The following is a 26871-nucleotide window of genomic DNA, read 5'->3' as shown; positions in this document are numbered from 1 at the left end:
CCTGCACACCAATACTCCTGAGTCGTTCCCTCTCCGCTTGAATCCCATTTTTCATCTTGTTAGACTTAATCTTCCTTCCCTCTTACTCAGGACCCAACTTCACATTTTCAGTTCAGTTTAAGGAACTGTATTTCACAGTTGTTCTGATTTTGAAGTCAGACCCCACATCTTATGCCTCTTGATTTCTCATTGTTAAGACTTGGCTACCTAATTGTACTCTTGGTTCGTGTCTGGTTCCTTCCTCTATCCTGACTCCTACATGCTTGAGTGAACTTCATATGTAATCTCTATTTTCCACCTTGTCCTTGACCAGCAAGTGCTTTAATCCTGACTTTCTTCAGTCAATCTTGCTTGCCCAGACCCAGCCTTCTAATTCTTGACACACCTGGGGGCTCTAATTCAGACCCAGAGAATTAACTGTTATATGAAATGACCTTTCCTTTCTGATGGTCTAGAATCATCCTTCCTCTACTCAGAGAATCTTCAAGGAGGATTTCTAGCCAAGACCTTTGGTAATTATTCCTGGCATTTGAAAATAAATTCGTGTTATTTAAAGTGTTTCTTGGGGCGCCTGGGTGGCTCAGTTGGTTAAGTGTCCAGCTTCAGCTCAGGTCATGATCTTACGGTTCATGGGTTCGAGCCCCATGTCAGGCTCTGTGCTGACAGCTAGCTCAGAGCCTGGACCCTGTTTCAGATTCTGTGTCTCCCTCTCTCTCTGACCCTCCCCTGCTCACGTTGTCTCTCTCTGTCTCTCAAAATTAAATAAAAAACAGAAAAAAATTTATGTTTCTGAACACAGGCAGATCTAGTTTTTTTTAGACCTTGAGGTTTGTATAGTTTTGAGCTCCGGCTGCCCCCCACCTCCCCCAAGAAAAAAATCACAACATTTATAAATACAAAGTTGGAGAAAGAGCGTAGGAAGGAGTCTGTGTCAGGGAGGGGTCCTGAAGCCAAAGCTTCATTTGCTTCATGGTTTATCTGCCACTTGTTTATGCATATACCGTGTCATTTGATTGCCACAGGGTTTCTTTTTCCACTAAAAGATAATTGCATATTATTTGTATTTCCAATTCCCTTCTCCTCTTCAGTTTCTTCCCCAAGATTTCCATAATCATGTATATTTTGGTGAATTCTAAAACTACTCTGATTAACTGTATGCATTACATAGATGAGGAGTTTAAAGAAGGATGAATGGAAGGATTAAATGACAATACTGCTTAGAACGGGCCACTGTTAGAGGTGCTGTGAGTGTACTGACTCACTTAACACCCTGTGACACTCCTATGATTTTATAATTTCTCGGTCATAGAAGAGGAACCTGAGATGCAGGGAAGGGACTTGCCAAGAGTAGAGTTAGGAAACTAGAGAATCTGGCACAAACTTCAGACCCCTCACTGTTATTGAATCACGTACCTTTCTTGGCTGAAGTCACATAAACAAGACAGGAATACAGATACACTTAAAATAGAAGATTGATTCTTATTTCAAAGCTGTTTGAACTACTCTGATATCTTGCTTTCAGTTTGGATTGATAGCTCTTCAGTGTGGGAGAAATTGAGAAATTAATAGCTAACAGCAATCATAATTTTTCTTTTTGAGGAACTCTGTCTCTGTTAGGCAGATTTGGAGGGTGGTGATCTCTCTGGAAGGCCGTACAGAGGGAGGATGTGTAGGGGTCTTTAAGATGGTGGAGGCAGCTGAATGTGGTAGGCAGCACTGGCCTGGTGTCAAGATCCTCAACTGCAGGTCCAGCTCTTTTTTATAAGCAGCAGACCTCAGGCCTCTCTGAGTCTCTAGTCTTTGATCCTGTTATCCCTGAGCCCAGTAATAAGAAGGGGATTAACTAGATGTTCACAAAGACCCATCAAATCTTAGAGTCTGTGAATATTGCCATCTTTGTTTACAAGCTGTTAAGTTTTAAATATCTGTATTTATTAATTTTATTCTGAATGCAAACGTGAGGTTTCTGGAGCAAAGAAAATTATTATTTAATTATAGCAAATAATTGTGCTGATTCCCATTTGCCCTAATTTGTATCCCTGAGGCAGTGGATGAGATGAGTCAGATCAGATGTTGTCCTACTTCTACCAGACTTTGTACTACTGGTAAAGAACTCTGAAAGGGGGGGAAAAAAAAAAAAAGGAACCTGATGTTTAAATAGGAGAGAGACAGCCATCTGTCTGTTCCCCTCCATACACATATACCGCTTTACTCTTTGGGAGGGATCCTGAATTCTTACTCTTCCCTTTGGAATATAAATAAATCTTTCCAGGACAAGATAAGACTAGCTTCTCCAGCCTTTACAACCCAGGCAATGTCCACACTGTCTCAAATTCCATTCCCACATCAAAATGTAAACACATGTATTCAAGGAGGTACATCTCTTTGGAGATGCTCTCTCACTAATAACTAGTCATAAACTAATTTCCTAGGTTTGTTCTCCTATCCCAGGTCTCAAGTTTTAGTAAACTTCAATCAGAAAGCCCTAATGGTATAGATACATAAAAGTAATTTCTCTGTAGCATCACAAAGCACAGATACAATTATAAGGGAGAATCCTCACCTTCCAAGGCTGTGAGTCTGTGATGATTTAGCCATCTGAATGACAATGTCACATGTTCGAAAAATGTGGATTCCCTGGGATCCACCAGACTGACTGAACAAGACTCTTGGGGACTGAAGCCTTGGACTCTGCATTACTACCTAGCTCCCCAGATGATTCTTAGGTACCACAGACCTCCCCAGGTTGAGGATCCCTCAGCTTCTCTGCTGTTAGAGACACTTGATCTTGTGCAGCTTTTGCTGACTCAGTCTATGATTTTCAGGACTTTCCAAACATGTAAAGAAATTTAAGAATCTTTCTAGGAGAGTTTCTAAGTGTCATATAAAAATAAATACTGATATTAGCAAGCTTTCAAGGCTGATAATGATTCTTTGAAGTCTGAAGATGATGGTGATGATAAAAAGAATGCTGTTGGTAAACAGCTACTCCTTAAGTAAATGAGACAGAATTTGAAGCAGATTACCAGTTATATGGATGTCTGTTGCATAAAATATGCAATTAAAAGAATGTGTTTTCAAAATAAAAAAAGCATACAAATGGCTTTTAAGACTATATTTAAAGAATTAAGGTCAACTCCGTAAGTAATCTTCATCCATCTATTAGTAGGAATGCATCTATCCATAGGAATACCTGTCACTAATTAAGGAGGGAAAACTTCTGGAGGAACTAGTAACATTTTTCATTAAGGTCAATTTCATTTAATACACTTAACATATGCCAATTTATTTTAGTTCACTAATTATATGTTATTCCTGTCTCCGCAGAAGATACTTCAATAGATAAAAACTGAAATACCCTACTTTTTGTCTTAATGCTTTAGAAAACTTTTTTCTGATCTTATTTTTTAGTATATTGTTTTGGTCTTTTGCCTTTAATTCTGCTGAATTACTAAATTAAGTGTGCAAATATTACCTCTGTATTTATATGATCTGGGCACTGCACTAAGTCCACATTTTAGGTTTACAATAAAATTAAGAGGAAGACACACAGCTTTCCCATATACCCTATGCCCCTACACACGCATAGCCACCCCCCTAGCATTATGCATATCCCCCACCAGAGTGGTACATTTATTATAATTGGTGAACCTACTCTGACACATCATAATTACCCAAAGTCCATAGTTCCTCAGGGTTCACAATTGGGTTTGAGCAAATGTATGATGACATATACCTGTCATTATAGTATCGTACAGAGTATACTTATTGCCCTAAAAATACCTCCTCTGTGCTTTGTTCATCTCTTTCCACTCAACCCCTGGCAACCTGTGATGTTTTTACTGTCTCCATAGTTTTGTGCTTTTCAGGATGTTTCGTAGTAGGAGTCCTCTATGGTATATAGACTTTACAGATTGGCTTCTTTCACTTAGTAATATGCACTTAAGTTTCCTCATATCTTTTCATGGTTTTATAGCTCATTTCTTCCTATCACTGAATGATATTTCATTGTCTGGATATACCAGTTTATCCATTCACCTACCAAAGTAGATCCTAGGTACTTCCAAGGTTGGGCAATTTTAAAAGAAGCTGCTATAAACATCCATATGGAAGTTTTTGTGTGGACATAGATTTTCAACTCTTTTGGACAAACACCAAGAAGTGCTATTGCTGGATCATCTGTTTAGCTTTCTAAGAAACCGCCAAACTGTCTTCCAGAGTGGTTGTACCGTTTGCTTTCCTACCGGGAGTGAATGATGCCTCCTGCTGCTCCACATCTTCACCAACATTTGGTGTTCAGTGTTTTGAATTTTGGTGATTCTAATAGATGAGTATTGGTATCATTTGAAATTTACATTTCCCTGATGACTTGTGATGTGGAGCATATTTTAATATACTTATTTTCCATCTGTGTATCTTCTTTGGTGTGGTGTCAAGGTCTTTGGCTTATTTTTAAATTGGATTGTTTTCTTATTGATTGAATTTTAAGGGATTTTTAAAATGTATGTTTTGGATAACCAACCTTTATTAGATGTTTCTTTTGTAAATATTTTCTCGCAAGTCTGTGGCTTATCTTCTCATTGTCTTGATCCACTGGTTTTTATTTAAAGGCCACTGAGCAGTAAAGTGAGATCAGTTTTAGAGAGGATGCCAGGTAGGTTAAGGGGTCAGAAAGTAAAGAAGTAGGAGCCATGAGTAATAGGCTACTCTTAAAAGAAACTCTGTGTTGAGGGGGCAGAGAAAGAGAGGGTTGTAGCTAGACAGGGGGGTAGGGTTGAGTTAAATTTGTGGTTAGGAGAAGTTTGACAATGTTTCTCGACTAAGAGAAGGGAGCCAGTGAGATTCACAGCACAAATGAGGCCTGATTGATACAGAAAGATTTTAGCAAAGACAGGAAGGATTAATTGGACACAGAGAGTGTAAGTTGGGGTAACAGGAGAGACATTTTTTCCCTCTGAGATTGTGGGAGAGAAGGTAAGGGGGTTCATACACACCTAGTACCTAGTTTTGTTTTTTTTTCTAAAGAAGAGTCAGGGCCATCCGCTGATGGTGAAAGAGGCAAGCTTTGTGTACAGGGCATGATGACGATTTGGAGCAATCTTTGTCAAGGGGAACAGAGCCGACCAAGGATGAGTAAAACAATAGGTCCGGAGAGGATGAGAACCATGCCTTTTTTATGGTGTTTTTTTTTCTTTTTCTTTTTATTAAAAATTTTAAAAACATTTATTTATTTTTGAGAGACAGAGAGAGACAGAACACGAGCATGGGAGGGGCAGAGAGAGAGGGACACACAGAATCGGAAGCAGGCTCCAGGCTCTGAGCTGTCAGCACAGAGCCAGAGGAACTGAGATCATGACCTGAGCCTAAGTGGGACGCTCGACCGACTGAGCCACCCAGGCGCCCCTGTGGTGTATTTTCAACAGTAATGCAAAGCTTAGCAGCCTTAAATTTCTAAGCACACAGGGAAAATGATCAATAATACGACTGATTTAAAGCTGGGTTTATCGTGTTGGGTGTGGCTGAGCATAGCTGAAGCAATGTACTGTTTTTCTCAGGCAGAATGGGGAATGGAAGGGAAGGCAAGAGGGGGTGTGAAAGAATGAGAGAAAAGAGAAGAACTGAAGAAATAAAAGTTTCAGTAGCTATGAAGAGCATTAATAATCCTGAGAGAAATAGGAGAATAAAGAAGCAAAAGGATTTCAGAGCTGGATCGTGTTTAAGGGGAAAAAAAGATCTGTGTAAGTTCACTTAACTCGAGCAGTCCTTGGAGTTACAAGGTAAAGTATGTGATGAAACTAAAGATAAAGGTAAACAGGACTCGCAAGAGAATTGGACCCAATATTAAAGACGTGGTGTGCCTTTACTGTAGATATAATGAAACTATTAATTGACTGTAGTGAAACTTTCTGGGTATAGAACCATGCAGGGAAAGAAAGACTCAGTATGGCTGTCTTTGAATGCCTCTTCCCCTAACCAGTGCTGTGTTCTCCCAATTATGAGTGAATTTTACCTTCATCTGGAATATTATTACTGGCATCTGGAGGTCATTTCAGTGTCTGGTATTGGCTTCTGTGTCACTGTAAAATGTTTTATTTGACTAGCATCATTGATGTTTTTCTGTTCAAAATGTAATTGAGACATTTTAATTTTTGCTGTGTTTTCCTATAATGTCTAAAGTTCTGTGGAAACACAACTCTGAAATTAATATAGAAGAGGAAAGTTTATTGAATTAAAAAAGTTTTATTCACAATTTTAGGTTAGTGATGTGATTAATAGAGGTTGAAAGTCATTACAAAAAATTATATAGCAAAAAGTCAGTATCTTTAAGCCAGTATCAAAAATAGTGCAAACCCAAATAATTTAACTGTATCATACATATATTGTTACTGGGCTAGGCTCAATCTATTTTCCTGTATCAGGAACAAAACTTATCCTTGGGTGATGCAAGTGTAGGAAGAGAGTATATACTGGTATTTAATATAAAGCATCTCAAAGAGGCGATAATATCCAAGAGTAAGAAGTGGTCGTATTATGCATGCAGAATAAGCTTGTGGCTGTGTTTCAACTGTGTGGAATAGATGAGCTATAGGCTCTGGGGGCATCTCTTTATCCTTTCAATCATCAACATTTTATTGAGTACCTATAAAGTACTAAACATTGTGTTAGGCGTTGCACATAAAAATGAGTTTGGAAATTTAAAATCTATTGAGAGAGACACACATGTTAACACACAACTAAGTGTGATCCATACCATGATAAAGAGAGGTAAAGGTGTTATAATAGGATACTTCTGATGTAAGTGTGGCTATACAGACTTAGCATCTTCCTGTTCTATTTCTGGAAGCCTTCTAAGGGCAACAAGGAAAACACAAAACAAAAATGTAAACTCAGATTTCAGTCATACTAGGAGATACACACACACACACACACACACACACACACACACACACACACACTAAAATATTACTCAGGGCTGCTCAAAGCTATCAAGATAATACAGGAAATCCACAGGAGAAAGGGGGAAAAGTGGATGAAACAGCTTAGCGGTAGCACATCTAAAGAATTAATACAAATAAATTAGTGAAAAAGGGTGCTTCTGGAGATGGAAAAGTTCTAGCCATTGTCTACTCTAGCCAGGAGGCAACAAGAACCCTACTGGACTTATTCTGGTTCATAGAAGTAGATGTGGAATGCACATGAAAGTACTCAAAAGCTGTATCTGCAGAAGCTGTGTGTGTGTATGTGTGTGTGTGTGTGTGTGTGTGTGTAGATGAGAAGAAGAGTGTGATTTGGTGGGGGCTTTGGGGGACTTGTCTAGAATCTTGTTCTCCATTTCTATATAAAACGCTGGGAAAGATCTAGTCCTGGAAATCCTCTTATATGTTTAAGAAATGAGATAGTATAGCAGCTAAACAAGGTATCATACAAAAAGAAAAAAAAGTTTCCAGTAAAATATGAACAGGAAATGATATAAATATATAACATAAAAATAAGATTCTGTAAGAAAAAAATGAAAAACCCAGTAAAATATAAATGACATGACAAAAAAGAAGCAACTACAACCATTTCTGATAAAAACTCACATCAAATCAGGAACAGAAGAAAACTGTCTCAATGTGAAAAAGGGAAATCTGCAAAAAAAGCTTACATTGAGAGTTGTGCTCAGTAGTGAAAGACTAGATCCTCTTCTCTTAAGATCAGGAATTAAGCAAGGAGGTTGGCTCTCACCACTCCAGTTCAACATTGGACAGGAAGTTCTAGCCAGTGCAAGAAAGTAAGAAAAAGATGCAACAATGTGGATGGAATTAGAGTATATTATGCTAAGTGAAATAAATCATTCAGAGAAAAGCAGATACCATATGTGGAATTTGAGAAACTTAACAGATGAACAAACAAAGGGGAAAGGAAGGAAAAATAACGTAAAAACAGAAAGGGAGGCAAACCATAAAAGACTCTTAAATACAAAGAACAAATTGAAGGTTGATGGGGGTGGTGGTTGGGAGGGTGGGGTAAATGGGTGACGGCCACTAAGGAGGGCGCTTGTTGGGATGAGCACTGGGTGTCATATAAGACAAATCACTGGGTTCTACTCCTGAAGCCAAGACTACACTATGTGTTAACTAACTTGAGAATAATAATTTTTAAACAACTTAAGAAAAAAGAAAGTAAAGAAAGAAAGGGAAGATTGCAAATGAAGAGGTAAACTTTTTCTTTTTAGTTGTGACAGTTTATTTGGAAATCAGATGGTATCTATAAAAAAGTTGCCAAAACTAGTGAAGAGAGCTTAGCAAGGTTACAGGCACAACATCACATATAAAAGTCAGCTATTTCTACATACTAGCAGCAAGCAATTAAAAATTAAAATTAAAAAATAATACTATTTACAGTCACATTAAAATATATGAGCTACTATAGGAAGTATAGGAAGTATGGTCAATAAAAATTTTTTTTTAAATATGTGAAATACTTAGGGAGAGATTTAACAAAAGGTATGCAAGACCTGTACACTGGAAACTACAAAACAGTGCTGAAAGAATTACATGCAACAAATAAATGGACAGATAACCTATGTTCATGGATTTGAAGATCCCATATTGTTAAGATGTTAATTCTCCCAGCTGGTCTGTAGACAACCCAACCTCAGTCAAAATTTATGCAAGATTGTTTTTTGGTAGAAATTGCAAACATTTCCAAATCATGTGGAATGCCAACAGTAATCAAAATAACATTGAAATAGAACAGTTGGTGGACCGACACTACCTAATTTCAAGACTTATAAACCTGCAGTAGTTAAGACAATGTGGTATTGATGTAAAAAGAGACAGAGCAGTAGAATAGAGAGTCCAAAAATAGACTCACATATATGTTCAGTTGTTTTTCAATAAAGGGACCAGCACATTTCAGTGGGAGAAAGAACAGCCTTTCAACAAATGATACCAAAACACTTGAAGAGCCATATGTCCCCCAAATAATGGACCTTGACTCTTACCTCAGTACTAAAATTATCTTGAAATGGGCTATAAGCTTAAATGTAAAAGCTTACATTTAAAACTCATATGAATTTACACTGAAGAGATAGAGAGGGAGAGAGTGAGTCCCAAGCAGGCTCCATACTGTCAGCATGGAGCTTGATGGGGGACTCAACCTCACTAATTGTGAGACCTGAGCCAAAATCAAGAGTCAGACACTTACATGACTGAGCCAGCTGGGTGTCCCTGGAAAAGTTTCCTAAATATGATACAAAATGCACCAGCTCAAAAAAAAATTACCAAATAGGATTTATTTAAAATTTAAAAAGTTCTGCTTTTCAGGGTGCCTGGGTGGCTCAGTCAATGGGGCATTCAACATCAGCTCAGGTCATGATCTCGTGGCTTTTGAGCCCCATGTCACGATCTGTGCCAACAGCTCAGAGCCTGAAGCCTGCTTTGGATTCTGTCTCCCTCTCTCTCTGCCCCTCCCCTGCTCTCTCTCTCTCTCTCAAATATAAGCAAATATGTTTTTTAAAAAGTTTTAAACATTTCTTCTTTTCAAAGGACACAATTAAGAAACTGAAAAGGCAAGCAAGCCACTGACTGGGAGAAAATAATTGTAAAATAATGTCTGACACTAGCCTTGTATCTAGAATATGTAAAGATCTTTAAAAACTCAGTAGGGAGATAAACAACATAATTAAAAAATAGGTAGATATATGAACAGACAGTTCACCAAGCAAATACACATATGAACATAAGCATATGTCTACACAAAACTTGTATGCTCATATTAGTTTTCTTATAGCCAAAAATTGAAAGCTACCCAAAAGACAAATTATGGTCTGTTCAATCAGTGGAATACTACTCATCAGTAGAAAGGAATGAATCACTCACTGATCCACACAGCAACATAAATTAATTTCAAAATAATTCTTCCTAGTGAAAGAACCAGAAAAAAATTGCATACTGTGTGATACCACTTACTCATTCTCGAAAATGAAAATTATCTATGTTGAGAGAAAGCAGATCAGTGGTTGCCCATGGATGGAATGGGGGCAGGAAGGGGTGTAGAGAGGGGCACAAGGGGTACAAAGAAACTTTTGAGCATGGTAAGTATGTTTGTTTTCTTAATGATTATGATAACTTTATACATATGTCAAATCTTATTCAATTGTACACTTGAGTTATGTGCAATGAGTGATAATGTCAAATTATATCACAATATAGCTGGAAATGTAAAAAAAAATCTTGATACAGATCAGAAGGAAATTTTACACACACACTTAGAAATACACATTTAGAAACAAGTTTTTACTTAGTAAAAAAAAAGTTGTTTTTATGAAGGAAGACCTCAAAGAACAAATATGAGAATTTAGGAAAAGATGTTGAAATAGCAAGAAACAATGCAAATAATATATGATTTGGTAGAACTCAAGGAAGAAATAGAAAAAATAAATCATACAATTGGAAAGAATGCAAAGGCAGATTATCGCTCTGATAAACACAGTGTGAATATAATTTTTTTAATGTTTATTTGAGAGAGAGGGGGGAGGAAGGAGGCATGAAGGGAGGGGGAGGGGCAGAGAGAGAGGAAGACACAGAATCTAAAATAGGCTCCAGGCTCTGAACTGTCAGCACAGAGCCTGACGCAGGGCTTGAACACATGAACCATGAGATCATGACCTGAGCCGAAGTCGGATGCTTAGCCAACTGAGCCACCCACGTGTCCCAACACATTGGGAATATAGAGCAGGGGTCAGCGCACTATTTATTACCCATTAACCAAATCTAGCCCACTACCTATTCATGTATGATCCTTAAGCTTAAAATAATTTTTACATTATTGGATGATTGAAAAAAGAGTATGCAACAGAGACTGTAGTGTCTACAAAGTCTAAAATGTTTACTATCTAGCCCTTTACAGAAAAAGTTTGCTGTCCCCTAACTATAGAAGATATATGTGAAAAAGCAAATAAAATGAATAGAAATTAGGAAGGGCTTGCTTATAGTTACAAAGAAAATGATAATAGAAGTAGGAAAAGGAGATTCAGTACTTACATAATTGGAATACCCAAAGAAAAAGTAAGGGAAGAAAACATTTTTAAAGATATAAATCAGGAAAACTTTTAATTAAAACAAAAAACTTGTGCTACATATCTGAAACAGTACACTGCATAGTGAGGTAAATTATCCCAGAATAGTCAACAATAAGACATATTCTAGAAAAGTTACTTAACTGTATAGTAAAAGATAATATGTTTTGATGACTAGGCATAGAGATCAAGTCACTTATAGACACAAAAATTTCAGATTGGCTTCAAATTTTCTATAAGAAATAACTCAGCTCAAGTGATAGTGAAGTAAAAACTATAAGATTCTCAAGGAAAGGATGTGTAAACCAAGAATTTTATATGCAGCACACTATTCTTCAAATTAAAAGCCTACAAACAAAAAGTTTTGAAAAAAGGCAAAAAACCCTCAGGAATCCCTTTTTGACAAAAACAAGTAAAGATCAAACTTCAACCAGCCAAGAGATATCTGAAAATTCTACAGCAAAAAACCTGGAAATAATCATTTATTCTAATTATAGGCTATAGGCTATAAATATGGTTAAACTATAGGCTAAAACATATGTGACATTAGTTATCAAACTGAATGTAAATGCCCTGGCAATGTAGAAATAATTCAACTAACCAAACAAAAGAAGCCAAGGATGAAAGGTGAAAGATGATTTGTTTGCCATAGAAGATTTGTCTGTCATAGAAGACCAAGAAGTATCATTGAAATTTAAGTGTACTTTTTGGTACTGATGTAAGTATAGAGAAAGAGAATACCAGTAAATATCAGACAGCAGAAGAAAAGAGGGAAGAGGAAATAAACAGTTCATCATCATCCTGAGTAGGAAACTTAAAGGTACTGTCTAAAGATGGAAAGAACTAAGAATAAGAATAAGAGTTCTATAAAATTATCATTGTTGGTAGCTACTAGGCAAAAACAAACAAACTACATAATATCAGAAGTACCCACAGAAAACAAAGAAAATGGACTCTAATTAAAAGCCTACGACAAATTATAAAAACAAAATAAAATAATATGATAACTAATACTAACCACATATACAGTATCAACAAATATGAATGGCCTAAACCTTATGTTAATAAAGGACAAGGAACTTTAGGTTGCATCACAAAGCAAAGCTCGATCCTGTGCTATATACAAGACATATGTCTAAAATGACAGTTCAGTGTACAGGCTCTGTGGCGCAGTGGATAGCGCATTGGACTCCTAGCGTGCACCCAGAGGAATTAAAATGACAGTTCAGAAAAATTGAAAATGTTATTTCAAAAAAGTGTATAAAAATAGTGTGGCCCAGTCTAATATCAATTTGGAAATCAAGGGCAAAAAATCATTAAATGTCCAAGGCATTTAATTAGACTTAAGTCGTCAGTATACAATAAAGATGTATCAATTACAAATCTCTCATAGCAGCTAATTTGGTGTTGAGTTCCATAAAGCAAAAACCTACAAATGGGACATGGAAAAAGAGTCAATTGTGCTAGTAATAGAAAACTTTAATTTGCCCTCAGCCTAGAAATACCTAAACAATTCAAAATCTCTAATACTAAGGTTTATATAATCTATATATACTCTGTACTCTCAAAATAGAGGGTGTACTTTTTATCCATGCTCTTGAAATATTCACAAGTATGACCGTATGCTGGGCTCCCAGAAAGCCTGGTGGAGATGATGTAGCAGTTTTATCAAAGCTACAAATGCATGTACCTTTTGATTCAGAAATTGCACTTTTAGAAACTGATTATATATACATACACAAATATGAAATTACCTGTTTACAAAATTAACTGTTTTATACATCACTGCAACATAATTTGTAGACTCCAATACTAAGAAGACTTAAATGTTTGTCAACAGGTCTGGTTAAATAATTTAATGTATAATATATTGGAATACAATGCATCTGTAAAAGGAAATGAGGAAGCTTTTTAAGGACTAATTTAGAAAGATCTTTAGGATATATGCTTAAGTGGAAAAGCAAGATGCAGACTGTATATATAATATACTACCGTTTTTTCATTCCTCAAAAAATGTGGGGCAAACTTATTTATATATGCTTCTGTATGATGTATAAACATGTCTGGAAAGATAAACAGAAAAGTAACAGCAATGGAATGTGAACTGGACAAATGAAGAATGGAGTAATAAGGAGAATTTTAAAAAATTTATTGTCAAATTTGTTTCCATACAACACCCAGTGCTCATCCCAAGTAAGGAGATTTTTAAAAAATATATACTTTAAAAAATGTATATTGTTTCCTGTGAGTATATTATCTATAGAAACATCTAAAAAGAAATAATGCGATGGGGGCATAGAAAATAAAGCAATTAATTCTCCCTTGAGGGACCAGGAGGAAGTGAACTAGAAGCAAGAAAAACAAGATTATAGAAATTGTTCATTCAAGAGATGATAAAACACTTTAAACAATATGGTGACTTGAAGCTAGTGTAAAAAAAAGATTTAAGGAGAGAAATCCACAGGACTTCATCACTGATTAGGTGGAGAGGGTTGAGGGTCATGATGAACGAAGGATAACCTAGCTTGGGTGTTCGGTGATGTCACTAGTCAGAAGAGGGAATGCATTAGGAAGTTCTGGTTGAAGGTGGGTACAGATATAAAGGGAAATAATGAATTCAGTTTTGGAAGCGTTGTCTTGAAAGGTACCTGCAGTTTATAGGGTTTTCTAAGAGGCATTCGGGTCTCAAGACTGAGGAAAAGGACACCATTTCAAACTCTATACAGGTCATCCACATCAGAAAAGTTTTCAGCAGAGAGCAGAACCAACCTTAATCAGCCAGGGCTCCCCAATTTCAGGGGAAATTGGAAGAGGAAAGTAAATATTATGTCCTAGAGAATCTGGCCACTGAGCTGGTTACCACATTGATGTTTGTGGCACAGTGAACGTTAATGGTTGTACTACCACAAAGGAGGTCCAGGCAGACCCCCTAACCAGAGTCTCATTCGACGGGGAGTGAACCTGAGCCTGGGGCACAGGGCCTGTATTACTCTTTATTTTTTCTCTGTGTATTTAATTAACATCTCATCCTTTTAACGTGACCGACCTCACATCAAAATACCAGCTTAAAAGGTACTTCTTTTTCAGGACAGATGCTTCCTCTCTCTCTAGCTGTGCCTGTGAGTTCAAGGCAGCCTCCAGTTATTTGGCACACGGTTAAGGCCAGTCTACTCTCAGAAGTCCCTTGAAGCTCAGGCCCCGAGCTCTGAACTAAACAGAGCCATTGCTGAAGGTCAGGATTCAGACAAGATGCTGGGACCTGCCAATGGGGAATAAAGAGTCTCCAGAGAAAGGGGACAGGGGCTGTGGAGACATGTTTGATACAGTGGTACCCCGAAATTGCTCATGAAATATCTGACCTATAATGCTTTGACAAGCCCTTGCATTCTTTTATGTTACCAGCCACACCTAATTAGAATGTTGTTGCAGTAGATCTACTCTGAAAGGGATCCCTTAATAGGGATCAGTCAGGGTATGCAATCTTTTTTAAAATTTTTTAAAAATTTATTTATTTTTGAGAGAGAGAAAGAGCGTGAGCAGGGGAGGGCTAGAGAGAAATGGAGACACAGAATCTGAAGCAGGCTCCAGGCTCTGCTGAGCTGTCAGCACAGAGCCCAAAGCGGAACTTGAACTTACAAACCATGATTTCATGACCTCAGCCAAAGTCAGACACTTAACAGACTGAGCCACCTAGGCACCCCAAGGGTATACAATTTTGAAACATCTTTAAGAAATGAAGAATATTGAGTTATTGTAATATTCAAATTGAAAGTTACTTTACTTATATTTGCCTAATGATTTTTTTTCATAAAAGCCTCAGTTTATTCCAACAAGTAGAATCATGGAGTTCACTACTACCTGCCGAACTTCAGCATCCAAGGTGAGTAATTAAAGTAGGATTTAGCCATTTGTATCATGTTTCCCATATGAAGGGTCAAACTTTATCAAGGGCCAATGAATATCATCATGGTTCATGAGGTTCAGTTAGTGAAGCACTAATACATATTTTTAATTGCCATTACTTTTTCTTATTAGAGTGATACATATTTATTAGGAAAAACTTAGAAGATAAAGTATAAATAAGAAAATTCAAATACCCATTATCCTACTGTCTGAAGATGATGACCATTTTTAATGTTTTAATATATTTCTTTCCCATATTTTCTATGGTTATATATATATGTATATATAATCATATACCATATTCATAGAGAGATTGCTTCAGTCTATGAGTATACATTTGCTTAGAAAATGTTGTATATATAATTCCTACATCATTTCTTGTGTTTCCTAAATGGCATATTACATTATATTTTTAAAATGTCTGTTATCATCTAAAACTTAACATTTAGAGGGAATATTTTTTAAACTTTAGGTGCTTTCCAGTTATCCCAATTACACACGAGCCTGCACATGCACACACACAGAAAACTCTACCCCTTTAGTTATTTATATTTTATATTTTATTTTTTATTTATTTTTTTAAAAGTAGCCTCCATGATCTTGAAATCAAAGAGTCAAATACTTTATCAACTGAGCCAACCAGGTGCACCAGAAGTACACTATTTTAGACCAGGTTTAGGGCTGACATTTTAATTTTTATTTTTATTTGTTTTAATTTTAATTTTAACTTATTTTTTGAGTTGTCCAATCTTTTTTTTTTAAATATAATTTATTGTCAAGTTAGCAAACATACAGTGTATACACTGTGCTTTTGGCTTCCGGAGTAGATTCCCATGATTCATCGCTTATGTACAACACCCAGTGCTCATCCCAACAAGGCCCTCCTCAGTGCCTATCACCCATGTTCCCCTACTCCCGCATCAATTCTCAGTTTGTTCTTTGTGTTTAAGAGTCTCTTATGGTTTGTCTCCCTCTCTATTTGAAACTATTTTTTTCCTTCCCTTCCCCCATGGTCTTTTGTCAAGTGTCTCAAATTCCACATATGAGTGTGCCTTTCTCTGACTGACTTATTCCACTTAGCATAATACCTTCCAGTTTCATCCATGTTGTTGCAAATGGCAGGATTTTATTCTTGCTCATTGCCAAGTAGTATTCCATTATATATATAAAGCACATCTTCTTTATCCATGCATCAGTTGATGGACATTTGAGCTCTTTCCATAATTTGGCTATTGAAAGCACTGCTGTAAACATTGGGGTACAAGTGCCCCTATGTAGTTTCCCATATTTCTTAACAGGCAGATAGATGATAGGATTGATAAACCTCATTCAGCCTTTAAGATAAATAGATTACTGATGTATATATGCACCAGGGAGCCAAAGGCAAGAAAATCTCTGTGGGGAAGAAGTCAGGAAGCGCACCACATTCTCAGTTTGTAGTCTTCTGCCATCTTCAGAACCAAAAGATTTCTGGATTCAGCCCAGCTCTGCTGAATCAGATTCTGAATGAGCTATTACAGTGGAATGTATTTGCTGTAGTCTGTTTTCTACACTTCTGCTTTTTAAAAGTGTTTATTAGTAATAAGTATCACCTCATTTCATAAGGTTTTGAGGGAGATGGCAATTAACTATAAATAAGATGACTACCAAATAACAAAAATATGTTCTTTGTTATTCCAGGAAAATACAAAAACTCAGAAAGTCAGGCCTTGGGGCCATGACTTGAAGCAGGAGTCTCTTGCATCCTTTGAGCTTTCTGTCAGCACTGAAGGGACAGACTCTGATGTGGAGTACATTGCAGAGACCAAAGTTAGGAAGAGGTCTACCCAGAAGAAAGCAAAACCTCAAAAGCAGAGACGTCCCGCAGCCCTGCCAGAAAACATCAGACTCCCCACGAGATCCCAGGTGTTTTTCTTTTCTGAGTCACAAAATGTATAGTAATTCACTTATTCTGGAAATAGCATTGGGTAAAGGTTTTGCTTCATTTTCACATTTTTAAAGCACTCTAATTATAGCATATACATTGTCATCTGGCTTTCCAGGACAAGGTCCCAATTTCTATTTTTTCTTCTCTATTCTCTTTTGGAGGAAAAGTCAGGTGGCAAATAGCACATCAGCACAGTGTGTGGAGAGCTTAACCAACTGAAGGGCCCCAAGACTGCCTGGATGGGAAAGGATTTAAAATCTGTATTTAAGAGAGACATTTGCATACAGGATGAGCCTGTAGTCTTGAGGATTTTGTATTCAGTGCCTTTATAGCAAAAATGCCTAGCTGTATGTCATAATCGGTAGTTACCCCAGTGGTAGAGGTTCTGGAAAAATGGGATATAATCTCAATAATACAATTAAGTGTTGAGACTTACTGTAACGAATGAACCACCCCACAATTTCCAAATGAGTTTGCTTCTATTAAAAGAATCACTACATTTTTATTCTTATAATGTTACTCTTACCTAATTCTATTTTGAGAACTTGTTGTCAGATTCAGCTTATAGTAATAAGACTAAGTGGGCATTTACCCTGTGCCAGATTCAGTGCTAAATGCTTCATACAATGTCTCACTGCCAGTTAAAACCTTTGGTAAGCCAACATTCATTGCCTAGTTTATCTGCCTTGTTCATCAAATTTGATTTCTGATGCCTTTTTACTCTTCCCCAAATTAAATTTACCCTTAAAGGGTAGAGATGGGTCACCAGAGAAAATATTCAAATAAATTGGCATAGACTCCGAAAGCAATAAACTGATATGGCCAGCAAATATCTACCACACTTTGGCCTGTGTAAAGATACTGTGTTAAGTATCGTGGGAGACCAGATATTTTTGGCATGGTTCTTTCAAAAGGAATTATTCTGAACAATTGTTATGCTGCAAAAATATCTCACACATTCTTTTGTAAAATCTTTGGCAAGTGGTGTATAGACTATTTTAGAAAATCTTCACAGAAACATATTATTACCTCCTAAGGTAGCTTTTCTCATTCCATTTTTGGGTAGCTCATTCTCTTAAAATATTTGAAGTCCAGTTCCCTGTAATTTTGAAGTTTGGGTCCTAAATCTTTCTTTGAGCCTATAGAGACTGTCTATAATCGACAAAATTGTCATAACTACTTTGAGTTATGTATCATATACATGCAAGTTCATATAATTTATTTAATCTTTGTCCAAAATGCTGCATGTTTATAATGTAAAAAGTAGTTCTATCACTTTATAATCATATCTCTGTTAACCCTGATTTCTACTCATTAACTGGGCAATTTTAGGACTCAGGATTTGTTGGCATATTTTGTGTGCAGGTTGAATGCTCTAAAAGCATACACATGATTGGGGCATCTGGGTGGCTCAGTCAGTTAAGTGTCTGATTTTGACTCAGGTCATGATCTCATGGTCTGTGGGTTCAAGCCTCGCATCCGGTTCTCTGCCGACAGATCAGAGCCTAGAGCCTGCTTAGAATTCTGTGTCTCCCTCTCTCTCTGCCTCTCCCCAGCTTGTGTTCTTTCTCTCAATAATAGATAAATAAATTTTAAAAATTATTTAAAGCATACAAGTGATTGAGAAGTTGAAGTGTGCCCAGGATTTAAAATAATTTTTATACTTTAAAAAAAGAGATTCACTTTTTAAAAAATAGTTTATTGTCAAATTGGTTTCTATACAACACCCAGTGCTCTTCCCCACAAGTGCCCTCCTCCATCACCACCACCTGTTTTCCCCCCTCCCCCTTCCCCTTCCACCCTCAGTTTGTTTTCAGTATTCAGTAGTCTCTCAAGTTTTGTGTCCCTCTCTCTCCCCAACTAAAAAGAGATTCACTGTGTGTGTGTGTGTGTGTGTGTGTGTGTGTGTGTGTAAAATTATCTATTATGTGCCATTCAGTATGCTAGCCGGGTCCACAGGGGATTTAACTGTGAGCAAAACCACATACAGCCCCTACCTGTATTGACCTGACACTGAGACACAATCCGATAATGAGACAAATGTAAACTGCCACTGTGGCCGTGTTTACTAACTTAGTAGCGTGAGTACTTCTATTAGGGGATTTGACCCTGCCTGGGAGGACTGACTGGGAAAAAGTGATGAAAAATCTTGAAAAAGTGATGCCTGACGTTTTAGGATTGAATCCCAATTAAACTGATTAAAAGAGAGAAAGAACATTTGCAAACAATGCAGGCATTTGCTAAAGAAGGAACCTGGTGAATACAAAGTACCTTGAGAAGACAGCTAAGCCAGGGTGGGGCAGAGAGATGGAAAGGGGTTGTGGTGTGAGATGAGTAGGGAGTGACCAGAACCATGCAGAACCCACAGGCTTTGACAGGGGCTTTTGCATTTATCCTAAAAGCAATGACACACCACTGAAGGGAAGTGATGTGACCAGATTTTCCTTTAGAAAAGATTGTTGACAGATATGGAGTATGCAGTGAATTCAGGCAGAGCAGTTAGGAAGCTGTTAACAGTGGTCTCGTGGGGAAATACTGGCGGCCTGGGCTAGCGATGGTGGCGAAGTGGAGAGAAGAAGTTGGTGCACTTGTACCTTGTGTGTTTGTGTTGAGGAGACACTGACCCATGTTGGTGATGTACCAGCTATGGAAGGTGAAGCAGAGGGAAATGGCAAGAAGGACAATGCTCTATCTGGCTCTTGCACCCAGTTGGATGGTAGTTCCATTCACTGAAATAGAGAATCGTAGAAGGTGGCTGAGACCGTGAGGGGAAATCAGTTTACATAGTTTGAGATTTCCAAGAGGACATGTCAAGTGAGGAGTAAGGGTAAAAAGAAAAGAAGGACTATACAGAAGGCTAAGGGATTTTGCCATCTAATGGCTGGCTGAGGTAAGGTGATTGTGAAGGAATGGCCAGGCAGGACGAGGACAAATCAGGTGCTGGTGTCATCAGTAAAGCTCAGAGTGGGGAAATGTCAATCCAAGGAGAGTTGGTCAGAGGGCCTAGATTCTATTGAAAGGCCTAAAAAAGTCCATTTACTTAATGACTTAGAGGTAACAGGGATGATCCCAGGGAAAATGTTATTGTTTTTATTGTAGTAGAGAGGATGAAAACCAGATTAGAATGGACTGATTAGCAAGTGGAAGGTGAAGAAATGGAGACAGGTTCAGAAGATACTCTCTGCTTACAGAAATCCATAACTGAGGAATATTGAGGAGACTGTGGAATTCTCTATAAGCATTTGAAAAATGAATTTAACCAAGTTTTAAACTGCAATGGAAACAACTTTCAATCGCTTGAGGGTTATTTCCAATAAATTTCTAATATCCTGTCCAATAAATGCTCTGGGCATTACCACTACCAGAGGAAGTGCAGGAAGTGTAATTAATTTTAACATTAGCCTAAGTAAATGGAATTGGGTAAGCAGATATGCTTCAAGTAAATCTTGTAATGTGCCCCTAAAGCTTGATAACAATGGCTCTGGAATTAGCTAATGTTTTAGCTTAAATGTACCACAGTTCAGCTTTATTAACAGAGGTAATTAATTAATCGTTCTTCCTAGAGAATTGTTTTTATCATACTCGTGTGTTTCTCAGAAGGTTCCACTTCCTTTATGCTAAGCGACTTTCCCCCCATTTCCTGGAAGCAGAGTCCCCAATAAAAATAATATTCTTATTGTTTCCTACATCTGCAGCTTTTAATTTCTTTTAATTTTCTCTCTATGCCCTTTGTTAATTCATTTCACTGAGCAAACATATAGTAAGCATTTATCCTGGTCCAGGTGCTGAGAACTCAGACACAGTTCCTGCTCTCAAGAAGCCGGGAGTCTAACAGTAGCCAGGCCAATCAAAGGAGATGTTTCTCTGTATCATACATTTTTCATACCAGCTGTTTTCCCACCTTTTTAATATGAGGACATCTGTTCAAAAAATGACCACAGACCTCACACATAATTCTAGACACGCCTAGTGTCTTTTGGTTAAGAACTATATAAAGGGCCACCTGGGTGGTTGGTTGATTGTCTAACTATGGTACAGGTCATAATTTCATAGTTTGTGAGTTTGAGCCCCTCTTTGGGCTCTCTGCGGTTGGTGAAGAGCTTCAGATCCTCTGTCTCCCTCTCTCTGTGTCCTTCCCCTGACCTCTCTCTTGCTCTCTCTCTCTCTCTCTCACTCTGAAATTAAAAAAAAAAAAACTATGTAAGAGAAAGCCATCATAGATATTTTGAAATAAATGTATATCTTACGTCCGCCCAGCAACACCTACATACATTTTAAGAACACTGTGTATATCCATATGAGATATTTATTCAGTGTATGGGCAATAAATCAGGGGGATCATTTGCAAACTACAACACGCCCTTTGATTCACTATTGATCCCCATAGTCTACAGCAGTCATTTCATCCTTAATCTGCCTGATGATACTTTTACTTCATTGTGTGTTGTCATTTAACTTTTCTAAGTACCTTTCTAAATCATATACTTCTTGAGTACAAATATTAGAAGTTGAATTTCCTGTTTATCCTACAGAAGTTTGCAGAAGTTAATAGCTTAATAAAAATGATTTAATGTGTACCAGTGATTGCTTCTAACCCTTGTATATTTTTTGTTGATATCTTGCCGTAGGTCTCTTCTCAGGAAATGAGTAGGACGCAGAGTGAATACCTCCTGCAGGAATGTAAGGCTTTGACTGAAGTTGAAACCAGCAACAGAGATTCAGATATAATCCTGGTGAGATAAATTTTACCAACTAAGTGATACCTTGATATTTATTTCCATTCATGAAGGCTAGAGGAATCTCAGAAGCATGTCATATTAATACCTCAAAGTAACTGGAACATTTAATTGAATAACCTAGTTTTTAGGTTAAGAAACGATACTCAGAAAAGTTAGTTACACTCCCAACGCTACATGGGACTTGTATATCCAGACCACTAGTCTGTGATGCTTTTTGTTTTAGTTGTCAGGGTGAGAAAGCGTTAGTAGTACGTAAGTTAATTTAAATTACATACATAACTTAAAGGTCACCCTGAAACCTGCATGCCTGAATCCAAAGCGTGTGACCCTTTCTATAATTCCTAATGTGGATCCTTGCCAGAAAGTATAATCCTAAACTGATTTACATTATGCCACTGGCAAAAGCCCTAGAGAAGTCTTTTCAAGAAATGCAGATATATTTCTGTTTATGCCCCTAGATTATCTATCCCTGATTCCAATATCAATCATCATCAAAGAGCTATAGATCTGACTATACTATAGATCCCAGCAGAGTTGCTTTGCCTCCCTGATCCAAGAGTGAAAGAAAGCCTTTGGTAATTAGGAAGAATTGACCCAAGGCCTGACCTCATGAGGAATACTTCATCTGTGAAGCCATGTTAAAGACATCGTTCCTTTTGTTACGTAGTGTTCTTTGTACTATAATTTAAAAGTTCATTTAAACATTAGAATTTAACATCAGGAAAAAATCCATTCAGTGCTTCCTTTTATGAGAATATGAATTTTATTACTCACTGTAGTTCTCTTTTTACCTTGGTCACCAAGAAGCTTATAGCTAAACTTTAAGAATAACTGTAGTCTCCTAGATATTTGCTATTTGTTGACATATAAGAGAATTTAGAAAGGGGCCTGCCCTCTTCATATCTGTCTTTAGGTAAAATATCTCAAAATGCTCTTTGGAATTGTGGATTAAGTTTTATTTGCCAGGGAGCCAATAAGGAACATATGTCTTCGAACTTCAGCCTAATTTCTGTGTCCATCAGTAGAAAATCATTGTCAGAAAGTATGGTATAACAATAATGGAGGTGTTATTTAAAAATTCTTTTCAGGGGCACCTGGGTGGCTCAGTAGGTTAAGTGTCTGGCTTCCGGCTTCGGCTCAGGTCATGATCTCACGGTTTGTGGGTTCGAGCCCTGCATCGGGCTCTGTGCTGACAGCTAGCTCAGAGCCTGGAGCCTGCTTCGGATTCTGTGTCTCCCTCTCTCTCTGACCCTCCCCTGCTCATGCTGTCTCTCTCTGTCTCTCAAAAAAAACCCCATAAAAATTCTTTTCATTATGGAAAATTTCAGACATACTACAATCAACTCCTATGTGCCCATTTCCTAGCTTTGCAGTGACTCCCTCATGGCCAGTCTTGTCTCATCCACCTACCCCCTTACCCTCAGGCATCACATCACTTCATCGATAAACTATCATTGTTTGAAGAAGCCATCTGAAGGAATGTTGAAAAGGTCTAGGTGTGGTTTGTGAAAGGGTGCAGGAAAAACCTTCATATTGACAAAAAGAAACAACTAAATCCAGGGTCTGAAGAAAGAAATCACCAAAGTACAGTAGAACCTTGGTTTGTGAATATAATTCATTCTGGAAACATGCTTGTAATCCAAAACGCTTACATATCAAAGCGAATTTCCCCATAAGAAATAACGGAAACTCATGATTTGTTCCACCCCCCAAAAATATTCCTATAAAAATGATTACAGGGGCGCCTGGGTGGCTCAGTCGGTTAAGCCTCCGACTTCAGCTCAGGTCAGTTCTCATGTTCGTGGGTTCGAGCCCCATGTCAGGCTCTGTGCTGACAGCTAGCTCAGAGCCTGGAGCCTGTCTTCGGATTCTGTGTCTCTTTCTCTCTCTGCCCCTCCCCCTCTCATGCTCTGTGTCTCTCTGTATCAAAAATAAATAAAACATTAAAAAAATGATTACAAGATTGTAATGTAATACAAAACAATAAAGAAAATACAAAATATAAAGAAAGGTAAACAAGGTAACTGCACTTACCTTTGAAAACCTTCATGGCTGTTGTGAGGGAGACTAGAGAGGAGGGTTGTTTTGTGCGACGACTTTCACCATCACTGACCGAATCACTGCTATCTATTGGTTCAATGGAATCTTTTTCTTTTCTTGCACTTTTAACAAGGAACTTAACCAATGACACTTGCTTTTGCCTCCTTTTGAGGATTTCGTGGAAATGTGACATTGCATTGTCGTTAAATAGATTCATTGCTTGCACTGCTACAGCCTTTTTCAGGTGGTGATTTTCTACAAAATTTTGCACTGTTTCCCACATTTCTACATTTCCACATTTCTAACCTCATCTCCCACATTTTCTATTTCCCACATTTCTAATCTCATTGGAAAAGATGCAGACATAGACTTCTTATAAAATATTTCAATTTTAACCACTCACATACCTCATTTGTAGTTCTCGATGGTTTCTTCTTAACTTCCAGCATAATCATCTTCTTCTTACCATCTTTCTTTCCAACATTTTGATGCATGGAGGGGCCATTGTATACCCTCACACATATGTTGACTACAGTACAGTATTAATGAATTTTTGTCATATACTGTATTTAATGTACCTGGCAATAAGGCAGCAGAGGAAAGGGTCCATATCTTCAGGCAGCCTGACCTAGAGTGAAGCCAAGCACTCCTAAGCTAACTCTTGTACGGAAAAGGAAGGGACAGTCCATAGGTACTTTAAAGTTACAAAAAAATACACTGGTGCCTGTTGTGGGCTCCTTCCAATGTTCTGAAAAATCACTGAATTCTGCCAAACACTGTGGCTTGAGACTGAGCATTCAAGCATGGGAGACCATCACCCATAATCCCACAATGAGAGAGAGAGAGATAGAGAGAGGGAGAGAGAAGAACCGTTGGCTTAGTTGTGATCATGTGACATTCAGTGTCATGTACTATTCATTTCGCAAAACGTTGCTCCTTTATCAAGTTAAAATTAATTACAAATGTTTGCTCGTCCTGTGGAACACTCACAGAACAAGTTACTAGCAATCCAAGCTTTTACTGCATTTTCAAAAGGAAAGGGGTCAAAATTTAATCAGCAACCAGAAAGAAAGAGAAAGCTCAACTAGTTGTAAAGAACACCGACTCTTTGTTTTTTTTTTTCATAATATTTTATTGTCAAATTGTTTTCCATACAACACCCAGTGCTCTTCCCCACAAGAACATCGCCTCTTTGAAGCAAACCGTGATATAGCTGCACCTGTGAGCAGCACTAGTCACCACCTGCTTGCCAGAATCCGGTTGCCATGTTTTCCACCTAGCCATTGCTTTCTCACCTCCCTTGCTTTTAGCAAGTACTTTTTCATAAATTAGGTATGACATTCATATTAAAATTGTTGTCTTTTTATGTAATATTTCTCACGTCTTATGTTACTTGTGTGTTTGTGTGGGGTAGGATTTATTTGTGCCCCATTGATTTTAGCAGGACATCCGTTCTCAAATTCAGTGTGCCTAATTAATTTGGGTAAATATGCATTATCCGCAGGTGCACATTAATTTCTCTGTTTGGCTGTAGTTGCAGGAATTTCAGTAGGACATAATTGCTTCTGAATGCTTGTCTGTCTGTACTTTCTTAAACTCAGAAATTAAAAAATAGTTCTTCACCCCTGGGCTTCTACCCAGTTACCTTCTACTTGTAGTGCCTACGTGTGTATGTGTATATATGCACGTGTTTTAATTCTGACTCTGTACTTGTCTCATTTAAAGAAGGAAGGCACTGAGGGCTAATAGTGCGGCAAGAGGTGATCACTTAGAGGAGAACAATTAGATACCGTGCAGGATACTTCTCACCCCCTCACAACCAGATGGTTTTTATTATTTTGGTGAAGTTACTGGGGCCCTGGGCCTTATTTTCAAGTGTAATAGGCTCAGAAATATATGTTCTGTACATTAAAGAGGGTCCATCTCACAGAGATGATTTTACATTATCCAAATTCATGAGACTGTTGGATAAGAGCATGATGGCAGTTGGGTCATTTGGAAGATAAACACAGCTTCTGTCCACCAGGAAGGCACATGCTGACTGATACCATGCGGTCTCACCCTTTATGCCAGTCTGCACGAGCTGGCCAATTACAGGCCGATGGTTGCTGGTGAGTTATGTGCCTGAATATTTAAAAGGCTTCCAGCTAACACAGGCTGCCATGTCCACCTCCTCTAAATTGCATGACAGGGACAATGTCACCAACACGACTAACGCTGAAAGGGTACTAGCCCAGCACCCGGGCCCTGTGTCTCCCTGTGCTCTTAGGAATGTATCTTTCTCACAGTGTATGGAGAATAGGTCCAGGCTTATAGGCACGTTCTTTCTTTTGTTGTGTCTGTCAGTCTGCCTTTTGAACAGATTTCTTTCATATTAGCCTACTGCCTTTTTCTCTCTTCCAAATTTTGGGCTCGCCTCACTCTGGATGTCCTATTGACAGTTGTGCAACTGGAGTGAAATGACAAGAATGTTGATGGTTTTTCATGTCTCTAGTGAATCTGCCGTTGCTGGTCACTGCAGCCGTGGTATCCCTCATCCCCCAAGAGCTCTCATCTGTGGAGGCTCAGCCTATTTACCTAACTTCTCCCTCTGCTCAGTCGCCTCATTCATGATGAAATGCTCCTCATATCCCTTTCTCTTCTAGGCCTATGGTCTGTTGAGGCTATTTTTTTAGGAAAACATATTCTTTTATTTCTTTTCTCACTGAGACATTCCTCATTTTGTAGTCATTTTTATTTATTTTTAAAAAATTTTTATTTTTTTAACATATGCAATTATTTTCCATCATTTATAATACAGTAGTTACAATGACACTCCAAAAAGAAAAGCAAAGTAAAAAAATCAAAATCCCAACTTCTATTTCATGTAATTAGACTTATATAGAAATTAGAAGGTTAAGTAACAACTAGTTAATCACCTAATTTCACAGCTATCTGAAGTGGCAATCGTTATATAGCAGCTTATCTATGATACATTCAAGATAAATGATACAATTCATTACTTGCCCATAAGCTAAAACATAGCCTGCTTAATACCTTTCCTTAAATTCCACCTCTATACTACAATATGCTTGAGGTCCATGCAAAAAAGTAGCTACCTTTTATGTAGGAAATAGATGATTAGGTCTTTGGTGCTGTAAAAGCAACTTCATTTAAACATAACCACCCCCACCACCAAAAAAAAAAGAAGAGAAAAA

The 26871-nt window shown here is 37.7% G+C and overlaps 1 protein-coding gene across 1 annotated transcript in view; it reads left to right on the top strand.

The window, feature by feature from the left end:
* The window catches only part of MORC1 (MORC family CW-type zinc finger 1), a 167228-nt gene that overhangs the window by 101081 nt on the left and 39276 nt on the right, over window positions 1–26871 (top strand). The window contains 5 exon segments of the mRNA XM_029938704.1: window positions 14880–14945; window positions 16649–16875; window positions 17067–17117; window positions 19245–19263; window positions 21524–21628. Coding sequence (XP_029794564.1) covers window positions 14880–14945; window positions 16649–16875; window positions 17067–17117; window positions 19245–19263; window positions 21524–21628 — 468 coding nt within the window.

This window comes from Suricata suricatta, chromosome 5 (genome assembly GCF_006229205.1).
Source record: "Suricata suricatta isolate VVHF042 chromosome 5, meerkat_22Aug2017_6uvM2_HiC, whole genome shotgun sequence".
Lineage (NCBI taxonomy): Eukaryota > Metazoa > Chordata > Mammalia > Carnivora > Herpestidae > Suricata > Suricata suricatta.
Note: the sequence above shows the minus strand (reverse complement) of the source record. Positions and strands in the feature narration are given on the sequence as shown.